General features: G+C 41.8%; 1 protein-coding gene across 7 annotated transcripts in view; it reads right to left on the bottom strand.

Annotated features, from left to right (window-relative positions):
* Positions 1-13,333, bottom strand: part of EPHB1 (EPH receptor B1) — a 380,977-nt gene that overhangs the window by 240,179 nt on the left and 127,465 nt on the right. For all 7 annotated transcript variants that reach the window (XM_089671247.1, XM_089671241.1, XM_089671245.1 and 4 more), the window contains exon 2: positions 10,851-10,915. In XM_089671247.1, coding sequence (XP_089527373.1) covers positions 10,851-10,915 — 65 coding nt within the window. The remainder of the gene's footprint in view (positions 1-10,850; positions 10,916-13,333) is intronic.

Raw genomic sequence — 13,333 nt, 5'->3', positions numbered from 1 at the left:
GTAACATAATGTTTAACCTTTACCAATGAATGTTTAAATAATTTATTGCCATTTTTAGGTACTGGCTTTTTAACTACTTTTCCAACCTTCAAATGCAGAGATGCCTACAGTCCTTGTTTAATCTTGTAATGGGTTAAGGAGCAGTTCCTGCTGCCTCCTCTCTAACCTCAGCCTGTCTCAGAGGATTAACTTTACAGTTCCACGATCCTTTGCACACAATGGTGTCATTAAATGAATATTTGCTTCCGCATTAATGTCTATGATAAAAAATCCAGTAAAGTTTCATGGAGCGTGGGAAAGATTCCATCGGGAAGCTGACCTGTTGAGATGTGGGCTTGTGAAATGGCAGCTTGCAGCATTGCCATAAGGACTGCATATTCACACCCCATCCCCCCTTAATTTGTTATAAAGTCTTCTGGGGTCAACGCTCTGTGACAGCTCCATCTATCAAATATGTGTCAGTGCTACCCAGCCGGCTATATTTCAGACATATGCACAAAGGTTGCTGCATTTTACATCTTTAAAGTGACTGCACGGATACTATGACCGCTGATACTGTTCTTGATTTCGTGTTATAGTTGTCGCCTGCTTCTGTAATTAAAACATGGCAGCCATCTTATTTTCTTAAAATGACTCTGTGGCTATGAAAACATATTTACCTGGGGAAACTGTGGAACATGAAAGTGAAACATGCCAGTTTGGTAGATGGAGAGTCACATCCTTCTTTTCTTCAAGAGAAACTGGCGCCAACACTTCAAGGTGTGTCACACAGCAGATCCCCCACTGGGTTCCTTGGTTCTTCCCAACTGCTACATTGTCATTACAGGACACAGTAGTGATGTAGAGGCTGGCGGGAGGAACCGACATGTTCCAATACACCTGGAAGTGCCAGACAGCATCGGCGCCAGTATCTCTTGACGCAAACAAAGGTTTGGCTTGCAACCACCATAGAGGGAATTTTTTAACCATCATATCTAAGGACAGGTGAGCTGTAAGACTTTACATTTTTCTTCCTGGGTTTAGTCACACAGTAAGATAAGTAAGAATGGTAGTAATGCCTGTCAATTTTGCTTCTGTAATATTTGTTCATTTTACATTATGCATTAAATAAGTAAGAAATCAACATGGGCCAAATTGTAGGGAATGAAAGAGGGGAATGTGCCAAATCTGGAGCAGCTGTGCATAAAAAACAATCAGCTTCTACCTTCGGCTTGCTTAGTTAGGCAACATTTACAGGAGCACACAGGGGCAGCCATGGGTGGCCACCGGTGAGGATCAGTAGAGCCGTTACATGCAAATAGAGCCTCTGGCTGACCATGGAGGCAGACAGATTTTAAATCCTCGCTTTTCTACCCCTTCTTTCTGTAGGGCTTCCAGGATAGATCTGAGTGATTCTGATTGGTCAGCACGAGCACAGAGAATTGCTCTGACCTGTCCAAGAAGGCCTACAGAAAGAACAGGGAGAAGATCGGGAATTTCAAATCCCCAGACCATTACACTGGCTGCACGGGCACTGACAGCTCATCACCCACAGAGGTAAGTACAGTGGGGACGGGGAAGGCTGTAGGGTGCTAGTTCGCCTTTTAATTTTTTTCTCAAAAGGTGAACTAACCCTTTCAGCTTAGAAAATGAAATCTAGAAGCTGACTAGTTGCCATGCATAACTGCTCCAGTCTTAGTAAATTCCACTCTTTATCTTATGCCGTGTAAAAAAATAATATTGTTTGACTCTAAAAAAACATGTCCTTTGAGTACTTTTTATCTAAAGGTGTTCTATGGTCACAACATCCACTTTCATTTTATGACATCACCATCATTCAATATTGGCCTCATCAGCACTCCAAAGCTTTGATTATAATCGTTCCTTACCACCTGGCTTGGACTTCCTCAAAGACTCTGGACATAATGCACAGGATGGGGTTTTCTGTATGACATTACCATGCTAAAGCTGGCTTACCTGTCACTGCCCTGAGAGGTGGAAAGGAGTGATTATAATCAGAGCTCTGGAGTACTGAAGAGGCTGATATTGACCTCCTATAACCTAGAGGTCCAACATCCCTTGAGAGGTTTTTGTGACACTGGGCATTGAAGTGGTATACAGCACTGACTAAGGAGGAGATTGCATAGGCTTTGTATAAGATTTGGATCTCATTGTGTATGGGAACATGTTTGCACATTGAAGATTTGAAGCATGTTGGACTTTTTATTAGTGAATATCGCAGACCATATATGCACACAGGAATAAATGTCTTAAAGGAAAAGTATAGCCAAAGCTTCTTTGGCTATACTTCTCCTATGGATCACAGGAGTGCAGTTAGTTCTGCACTCCTGTGACCTGTTTTCACCCAACAGTGGGCTGAAGTCTGCTGTCAGCTGATGTCATAGAGCCGGTCCAGGCTCTGAAAAGATCCCTCCCATGGGATATACCATCCACCCAGAAGCCTGAACTGGCAGCTGACTCAGCCTCTCAGTGATCTGCCAAGAACCTGAGCCAGCCCCTCCCATCCCCTTCACAGCCCAGTGAGTACTGGAGGGGCAGAGCAAAGAGCCGGAGACTGACAGTCAACACTCTCTGCTTAGAGCGGAGGGGAGAACTGAACGATCAGCAGTGTTTGATCACTCAGTTCTCAGTACTGGTGGGGGACAGATGCAGCATTGGATTGATGAATATGGATAGATGGATAAATGTTTTTTTCTTTAAAGCTCATACTTCTCTTTTAAGTTTACTCATTTGTGATTATTAGGAGGTTTTGAGAAATGTTTTTTTACCTGGGCCCCCGCTCACATATATGCATTTTTAATGTGTTTTTGGGAGCAGGAATCTGTTGACAGGTGGAATAAAGTGAGTTTCTATGACAGGTGTTTAAATATATGCAGGTGATCTGCACTGCAATTTTGGAAAAGAGTCATGTGTGTTTTTGAGAGGCTACAATGCGATTTTGATATATATGGAGTTCAATGGGTAGTGAATCTATCAGATCCAAAAATGGAGGACTTGCAAAGTCGCATAAAAAACACATAGGTATTCAAACAAACTGCAAGTTATTTGCAGGGTATAATCACACTACCATAGCAATTTCAGAATGCATATATGTGAACCAGGGCTTGGAATTGGTCTGTGTATTTTGTATGATACAATATACCACATTTTTTCCACAAATAATGTAATAAATGGTTTAGTATTTAATTTATAGTAGATAAGTAGACTAATACACCTTACTAACCGATCCGTGATTGCTGCCCCTCTCTGCCAATCTCTTCACTGGTTTCCACTAGCAGGGGCATATTTACCACAAGGCATATAAGGCAATTGCCTAGGGTGGCATTTTTCAGGGGGGCAGCACCTCTCCCCAGAAGAAGGGATGAAAGAAGGGACATGCACGCCATGAGAACCAGGTGGGATCCGAGAGAGGCTGCGGGCTACTTAATGGTGTATGTAGAGCCTGACTTACGTTCCCAGGGATGTCCAGAGCTGTGAAGATGAATGTCTTTCTCTCTATCACTGGAGTGGGGGTTACTGGAAGACTGTCCCAGGTGGGGGGCAGGGGTGCTGGTCAATGACACAATGACAGGCTCTCTCCATGGGAGGGGGAAGGGGGGGGGGGTGTTGGTTGATGTCCGTGGTGGCAGACAATGTTTGTGTTGCCTGGGGCAGCACAAAACCTAAATACACCACTGTCCACTAGCCCAAAGTATAAAATTCAAAATACTAACCACAACATACAAAGCCATCCACAATATCACCCCCAGCTACATCACCAACCTCATCTGCAGATATAGGCCAAACTGTCCTTTCTGCTCCTCCCATGACCTCCTGCTCTCCAGTTCCCTTATTACCTCCTCCCACGCTCGCCTCCAGGACTTCTCCCATGCTCTGGAACTCCCTGCCCCAGTATGTCCATTCAGCTCTTACCCTGTCCATCTTAAGGCGATCCTTGAAAATCCATTCATTCAGGGAAACCTACCCCACCTCCACCTAAGAACTGGATTTGATCATCCCCTGCAACTACTACCTTTTGTACCACCTTCCCATTAGCAGGGTCCTCCTATTCCTTCTGTATTGAAATGTATTGTAATTGTACTGTCCCTCTTTATATTGTAAAGTGCTGTGTAATCTGTTGGTGCTATGTAAATCCTGTATTATAATAATATTAATAATACGTGTTGCAGATTATTTTAATGTTATTTTGTTAATTTTGTGAATCACATAGGTGCTACCAGCTAGGAGTGAGAGACAATTCTGACACCAGCTGCATGGAGACTGTGCACATTTTTAAAATTTTAACAAGTGTGACAGTATGAACGGCGAGGTGATCGAGGGACGCTATGTGTCACCTCACATTCGGTCATACTTGGGAGTTTAAGGTGAAATCCACTCCGAGTTTTCTGGGCCACTATGGCAGAGGTGGTTCCGGACCTGATTTTGTGGTTCCGGACCTGATTTTGTGGTCCACTGATGACCAGCAACAGGTGGTATAAATAAGACAGGGCTGGAGCAAGGAGCTGCTCCTGGCCTGGGACTCAGAGAGCCATTCCTGAGAGAGCTGTGCATGAAAGTGTGTGCTACACAAACAGAAAAGGTTTGCGTATTGTTTTGTTTTCTTGTGACAGGGAGAAGCCCTTCACCAGTGAGACAGGAAAACTTCTATGTTTAGTTAGTGCCTGGATGGCAAGGGTTTATTTTTGTTTTGTTTGTTTCGACGTTTTGCAAACCTTTGAATAAAAACTGAAGACCAGTCAGATTTTAACCACTAGCCTACATGGCACTTATACCCCCTTCCTGTCCAGACCAATTTTCAGCTTTCAGCGCTGTCACATTTTGAATGACAATTGCACGGTCATGCAACACTGTACCCATATGAAATTTTTATCATTTTTTTTAGACAGAGCTTTCTTTTGGTGGTATTTAATCACCTCTGGGATTTTTATTTTTTCTTAAACAAACCAAAAACCACTAAAAATTTTGAAAAAAAAAAGTTTTTTCTTAGCTTTTGTTATAAAATTTTGTAAATAAGTGATTTTTCTCCTTCACTGATGTGCGCTAATGAGGCTGCAGTGATGGGCACTGATAGGCTGCACTGATAGGTGGCACTGATGGACACTGATGAGGAGGCACTGGTAGGTTGAACTGATGGGCATTGACAGGCATCACTGATGGGCACTGAAAGGTAGCACTGATACATGACATTGGTATATGGCACTGATAGGCGACACAGATAGGCGGCACTGACTGGCACTGATAGGCGGCACTGACTGGCACTGATAGGCGGCACTGACTGGCACTGATAGGCGGCACTGACTGGCACTGATAGGCGGCACTGACTGGCACTGATAGGCGGCACTGATGCACACTGATAGGCGGCACTGATGTGCACTGATATGTGGCACTGATTGGCAGCACTGATAGGTGGCACTGGTTGACATTGATAGGTGGCACTGACTGGCACTGATGGGTGACATTGAAAGGCAGCTCAGATGGGCACTGATATGTGGCATTGATGTGCACTGGTAGGCACTGATATGTGGCATTGATGTGGCACTGATGGGCACTGGCTGCTGGCACTGATAGACACTGACAGGTGGCATTTCTGGGGCCATGCTGATCATCAGGGCACACTGATTATCAGTGCCCCGATGATCAGTGTACATGTCCCCTCCGCGGAAAGCCGATTACCGGCTCTCCTCTCGAGCTATCGGCGTGACAGCTCGAGAGGAGAGAAATGCCGATGACCGACATTTCCATGTTTACATGTGATCAGCTGTGATTGGACACAGCTGATCACATGACCGAGCCGACATCTTCGGCTCTTTCCATGATCCGCTGTGTCAGAGGGACACAGCGCACTGGCGATCGTCGTGCTGCTTGCTCCCTGAGCCGCGCATGCACGGTGAGAATGGAAGGACGTCATATGACGTCCTATCAGAACGAGAGAACCACCTTGCACCCGTCATTGTACTATATGGCGGGCGGAAGGTGGTTAAAGAAAGCCTTCTGTGTGGTCTACCTTTTTCCCAGGGAAGGTGATCCCCCACCTGAGCTACTCCCACACAAGGTTTAAAAACTTCTGGATCATTCATTTTAATACCAGTATGCTAGAAAACGTTGAAATACAATGTGGAAATAAATATAGGATTTTGCATTTTGACCATAAATACACTTTACCTATTTAAACTCCCAGAGCCCCACAAAATCATTAAAGTGAAATTCTGGGATACAATTATTTAATCTTAAAACTGCTTGTACTCCCCTTCTAACGCATATACTAGGAAGAAAGATCTATATACTTACCTATATTCAGTTCCAGTCCGGTCATGTGATTTTCCCTGTGTCAGCCAATGCTGGATACAGGGGAGAGCAGAGAGACCTCTGACAACTGGAATGCCTGAGTGGTGGCTATGGGTCATCCATTGGCGTCCCACTTCTCCGATGAAGCTGCTGCTAGCTGACACAGGAGAGCTAATCAGATGACCAGACCGGAGGGGCCTGAGAATAGGTAAGTATAAGCATCTTCCTTACACAGGGTAGTTAGTATAGGTGTTAGAAGGGTGAGGGAGCAATTTTAAGTTTAGATTTTAGGTTCTATCCCAGAATTCTATATAAAGTACAGTAAAGAGAAGCAAATATGTAAGCTTCCAAAAAAATATAAGGGCCTGTGCCAGGTTTTTAGAGGTTGACTCCACCAGCTATCTTTTAAGGACTTTGAGTGATATGATAACATTGTGTAGCATTGCTCTTAACACCTCTGGAGTATGTACCAGGCAAGTCCGAGGTGTGAAAAGGGAAAAGCACTTGTGCTACTGGAAGAAGATTACACTTCTTCCTTTTAAGATTGAGAAGAAGAAACCAGCTCATTCAGAGTACATTCATTTACACCAGTCATCTTCACCTCACATCACATTCTTCAAGACAATGGACTACCTGAATGTATATTGGGAGCAGGTAAAAGATGTCCAAGCTGTTTTTTTCTCAAATATAGGTCTTTTCCATAAACAGCACACTGTAGCACCCTCAGCAACCTATCTGTGCTGGTGTAACTTCTGCAAAGTAAATTCTGATTGATTTCTACGGATTAGTGCACTTCCTCCTTAAGGCCTGAACACACATAATATGATCAGAAAATCGCACAAAAAATACTGCTTTCGAAGCGATCTTACGATAATCTAATCGTTAGTATACAGCTTTCAAGAGCTGATCAGGACAGGTGGAAAATGTGGAATAGACTCCCTCAACAGCTGGTTCTGCCAGGCTTAGCAGATTGTTTTAAAAAAAGGCCTGTATACTTTCCTAGATACACATAATATAACTGGATACTAACATTTATAGGTACACTTGATCCAGGGAGTATCTGATTGCCTCCAGGGGGATCAGGAAGAAATGTTTTCCCTGCAGGAGCAAATTTGGTTATGCTTTTTTGGGGTTTGTTGCCTTCCTCTGGATCAACTGTGGGTATAGGACTGTATATAAAGGATTATATTTTTTTCCCTTTTAATAGTTGAAGTAGATGGACATTAGTCCTTTTTTCATCCAGACTAACTATGTAGCTATGTGTTATAGTGACGGGAGAGAGAGAGGGATTAATAAGTTTAGCTAATGACTGCTTGGCAGGGCTGACACCACTCATTCCACAAAAATGCTGTGTTGGCAGCCCACATAAGGGCAGGTTGATAGGTATTTTTTACACTTGAAGAATTAAATAAAAAAAATAAAATACAGGGAAATGTTTATTTGTTGCCGAGATTTACTGCATATTTTGCTTTGCTATATTTCCTTGACACATGCTTTAAAGCCATACACACATGTACACACTATATTGATTTTATCTAATAAGGCACAGATTCGTTTTCAAATAGTAGTAACCCAAAACAAGCAACTAGAAGTCATTTTTCACTGTTTTGAGCAAAACCCTCAGCCTCCTCAACCTAAGGCAGACATGTAAATCAGGCAGCTAAAATTGCACACACATATAATCACATATCTATAAAGCTGCCAAATGTTTGGAGCTTTTAAGAGACCTCTGGATCACTTTAAGTAAATTGAAATGTGAATTCATTCTTAGCTTTACTATCTTTTAAATAATCCCATTGCTCTTTCAGCTACTTTACTGACTAAGGCCAATTTTGAATAGGTTTAAAGTGTCAGTTCACTCAAGACTGATGTTAAAAGCCCAAATGAACTTTCAGATTTAATCATGGAAATAAATCTCAGGTGCATCAACAAAACAAAGGTATGCAAAGTCTTTCAGTTTACTTTCTTTGGAAAACAACTACAGCCTGAGTGAACCTGTTCCCTGCCAGAATGCTGCAGAGAAGAAAACTCTGTGTGGAAGCAGGGGTCTCTATGCAGAGGTCTAACATAGTACCTGCTGAGTCAGACTCAGAGCTAGTGCTCTCCAATCACCAAGGAGCATGAAATATACGCAACACAGCAGCTTAGTGCTTAGCTCGTCTGTCTCAAAGGTCTTTTGTTCAAATCACAGGCAGGACATTATCTGCATGGTGTTTCCCTGTGTATACAATGGTTTTCTCTGGGCACATTGGTTTTCTCCCACATCCCAAAAACATGCTGGCAGGTAAATTGGCTCTGGTCTAAATTGGCCCTAGTATGTGTGCATGTGTGATGGGGATCTTAGTTTGTAAGCTCCTTAAAGTGGTAGTAAACTCAATTTTATATTTTTCCCTACAGGTAAACTTATAATAAAGCTAACCTGTAGGTAAAATGAATATCTCCTAAACGTGCACTGTTTAGGAGATATTTTAGTGAGTGGCAGCTGTTGATATTACTGGCGCATGCACACTGAAGTAACGGCATACCCGTGCCTTTAATTCAGGGCTCTGTGTCATGGCCGTGACTCCTGCGCACATGCACAGGAGTGATGTCATCTCAGCTCGGCCATTCAAGCTGCCTGGAGACCTGGAAGGAAGACCAGTTGAAGATGGAAGCCCCTGCAATGGTGACAGCTCGCTGCTGGAGGGTTTTGTTTCAGGGTAATGTTTTCATAATATGCTAGTTTGCAATTCATATTAGCACATTATGCCTTTACCTTGCAGGGGGAACACTTTTTTTTTAAGTTTTTTTTAACTTTGCTACCACTTTAAGGGCAGGAACTGATGTGAATATACAGTATTAAAAGTGTGGTGTAAACTGTCTTGGTATATAAAATCCTTGTGTGGAAGCAGTAGTCTCTACGTAGAGACACTACTGCTTCAACACAGGAGCACAGGCCATTCTCTGCAGCATTCTGGCATCTCTGCAAAGAGACTACTGCTTCCACACCAAGAGCACCAGTCCTTCTCCGGCAGGGAACAGGCTTTTTAACATTTTTAGCTAGGCTGTGACTGCTTCCTAAAAAAAAATAACTGTAAGTTTGCAGAACTTTATCTACTGGATTGTATTTAGCTGATTTAAAGGGTAATTCCACTTTCATTGGAGAAAAGCAAATAAAAAAATAATAATATAGCATATACAACTGCAACACAAGTCATATTGTAATTGAATGTTATTTAAAAGGACCTTCTCTTTTAAAAATGCAGTGCTGTAATTTTCTGTAAATTCAATGCAATATGACAACCTTATGGTGTTCTGTACGCAGATGGTGTACAGAATGCCCCCAGAAATGGCATTTCCTGCTTGTGTTATTGGCTTACTAATTTTCCCAGAAGTCTGCAGATACCAGTCAGATTTTGGCATCCACTGTCATTTTTGGTGTGACACTCCCAAAGCAAATCATGTCTTAGCTCAGGTTCACACTGATGCTGTGTGGAATTTGCAGCGTTTTCAGTGTGAATTAAACACCACATCAGAATTACACCCCTTTCATGTGAACCGCTGCGGGTGTGTATGTTAAGTTACAGCACCCCGAAAGCGGTTTGCAAAATGCAGAATCGGATCGCATAGGTGTGAATACCCATGCAATCCGATTCTAGTGTGGACCCAACAAAAGGGTCCTGCACGTTTTTGGTGCGGTGCGATTAGAGCCATACAAAATACATGGCTCCATTTGCACCGCACACAAATCACATGTGATTTGCACAGGAATACGGTGCAGTTCCTGTGCAAATCACATGTGATATACCGCACTGCATATATGAAAACCCAGGCTAAAGGTCATGTCTAAAATGCAGACCCTGCAGTTTCCTCATTAGAGCCCTGCAGGTGCAGCAGCTGGTAGATAATTATGGAATCACTCCCATACAGATTCACTGGGCACATGGACACAGCAAACAGCTACTTTGTCAGAATAACAAAAGGTAGGAATCTGCAACAAAATGTGTTAAAATGTTGAAACACCTAACAGTTTCTTATGTCACTCAGGGTTTCCAATAGAAGGAGTTTATTTAATAAGCAGTGGCCATTACAAGAGAAGTCTTTCTGTTGGATTCTTAATTTATTGTATAGCATGCAAGAATGCAAAATAATTATTGGAAACACCAGACAATGGGGATGATTTACTAAAAGTAAATAAACTGTGCACTTTTCTAAGTGAAGTTGTTCTTTGCAAGGGCTGTTGCTCCAGAGTTTAGTAAATGAGATGGAGCTTCACTTTAAAAAGAATGCCTAATCACATGCAAGGAAAATAAAAAAAAAATGTTGACTTGCACATGATTGGATGATGGAAGTCAGCAGAGCTTCCCCTTAATTACTAAGCTCTGGAGCAACAGCACTTGCAACAGTCTATTTGCCTTTAGTAAATCCACTCCAATGGTGGGGAACAGAGCAAGGAACTATGGCAGGAAGATATTACAGATGAGTACTGCAACATATATAAGAGGTCATTGGGACATTTCAGCCCACCAGACACCACCTATAACAAAATATCAACTTTGGGTGGACTGGCCATATAAAACACTCACCCCAGAAGAAGGAGTTGCCGTCCAGCCTAGCTCTGCTGTGGCCGTCCGAGTGTCCATTAAGGTCTCTGTAATGAAAAAAGAAGATTCATTTATTGGGAGTTATGACGCATGGGAAACCTATACCTTTTGGGAGCGCAACTATGCTTTGTCAATTTAGTTCCACAAAATATAATGCACAATGAAAGTGATTTTCGTGTCATTAGCCAATCTACTATTTATTTTCACAGTGTGAGAAAATTATATATTTCCCACAGTAGCCGCCTCTTATTTTTATTCAAAGATCTCTGCTGTGTCCACCCACCTACTTGTATTAAGCAGAGATAAATAAATGGCAAGGAAATATGAAGAGAACCTATCACTTGTGCTCATTAACGTCAGGTCACTCATGCAATATTCCCTTTACATTCACTAAAAATAGGCATTTGGCACTTTAACTGAAAGAACAAGGGAATATCTGATACGTCTGATTTGTAAATCTGTATGCATCCACCACTTGATACGCTCACCATACATATGTCTGTACTACTTTCCCTTCTAGAGGGCATATGCTGACACAGCAAACACAGCTGCCTGTATTATGGGAAACAAACTTTTAATCCTGGTTCCAATCTATTTAAAGCTGAACTAAAGACAAACCGCTAAATACACACCTAAAAATACAAACATGCAAGCTATCTCACCTGCTTAAGGATTTATATTTCTGTCCACCCAGTTCTAAGATTAACACAGCCCTGCCAGGTAGTATAGCCACCCTGATGACCTGACTTTTCTCTATAGCACCTAAAGCAGAACTTCACCCAAAAGGAGAAGTTTTTCTTTACTGCCTCATTCCTCCTCTTCTACTTATTCCAGGTACTCATATAGTGCCATCAATTTATGAAGTACTTTACACAAATATTGTACATTCACATCAGTCCCTACCCTCAAGGAGCTTACAATCTAAAGTCCCTTAAGCCTAGTACACAAGATCAGAAAATCGTACGAAAAATACCGCTTTCAAAGCCATCGTACAATAATCTGTACACAGCTTTCATCTGAAATTATTTGAAGAAAAAAACACAAACATTTTCTCATACGATGCCAGATCATATGATTTTTTCTTTTAATCAGTACAGTTTCCATCCAAAAATACAATACAAATACATTACGTCCAAATTTTTATTCTGTCATACATGAATTTTCATAACTTTAGCAACCTCTTCCCTTTTAAAATGAGACTAGCATGCAAAAAAAAAATGGATGATCATTCGTCCAATATTCTCGTGTGTACAGGGCTTAACTCACATTGATACATACACATACTAGAGCTGATTTAGACAGGAGCCAATTAATCTACCAGCATGTCTTTGGAGTGTTGGAGGAAACTGGAGTACCAAGAGGAAACCCACACAGGTACAGTGAGAACACGTAAACTCTAGGTAGATAGTGCTAAGGTTGGGATTCGAACCAACGACCCTAGTAGACTTTTGGCACATCATTTTTACGGTGGGGATTCACCGAGCAAAAGTTGTTCCCCGCCTGCAGCTTTCTGGGATAAATCTGGGACCATTCAAGAGAGCAGTGGCTCACACATGCACAGTGGGAAGCCACAAGGAGTCACAACTGGTTTCCCACACTAAAGAAGCTGGCGTCGGGCACCTGAAGACTAGTGAAGAACTAGCCCGGGTGTTGATGGTGCTGGATCCCTGGACAGCTAAGTGTCCTTTTAATAAAAGTCAGCAACTGCAGTATTTCAATTTTTTACTTTTAATATTTTTTTTTTTCAGACTGAAGAACTGCTTTAAGCAACATAGCCTGGTCAGCTGCTTACTGCTGGCCTTTGATTGGGCAGCACAGGAGAAGCAAGATTGATGAGGGTATCCCTCTGCTCTCTCCACCTGTCAGCTTGTTTTTTGTGTAAATGAAGGATATCTGATTGTCCCTTAGCACTGCCTTTTCCACCACCAGTCTAAGTGCTGTTGAACAAGAGATTAAGAGGCTGAAACTAAATTTAGCTATTTATATTAGTTGCAATTGCAGTAAAATACATTCATTTTTCAAAGTAAATATATAACTGCAATTATTGGTGTTTCTATGCTCCTTGCAGTTTTTATTATATGATTCTGTTTTGACTGCAATGTATTTTTAATGCAGCCTAAAAGCATGTAGAAATAAATATAATACTATAAAATGTAAAGTTGTGGCACAGAACAGGCCAAACAGAAAAGCAAATGCACCTGGTGATCAGAACAGAAGACATACTGTAAGATTATTTTTACACAAGGAGTTTCCCTTTTTTTTGTAAAATGTAAATTCAGATGGTGTTGCTCATTATAGTTAGAAATGGGGTTTATATCTCCTTTAGAAAGGTTGCCATCACATATTACTCTGTTTTCAAATGATACAAAGAAATAAAACTGCAACTTTCTCATTTATAGTTGTTACACTAATAAAGCTATAAGAAGATAAAAGACAAACTTCACACCATGGACCCAAATTAATTG

This window comes from Staurois parvus, unplaced genomic scaffold, assembly GCF_062004578.1.
Source record: "Staurois parvus isolate SC_StPar_1 unplaced genomic scaffold, SC_StPar_1.0 ptg000102l, whole genome shotgun sequence".
Classification (NCBI taxonomy): domain Eukaryota; kingdom Metazoa; phylum Chordata; class Amphibia; order Anura; family Ranidae; genus Staurois; species Staurois parvus.
This window is presented reverse-complemented; position numbering and strand designations above follow the sequence as displayed.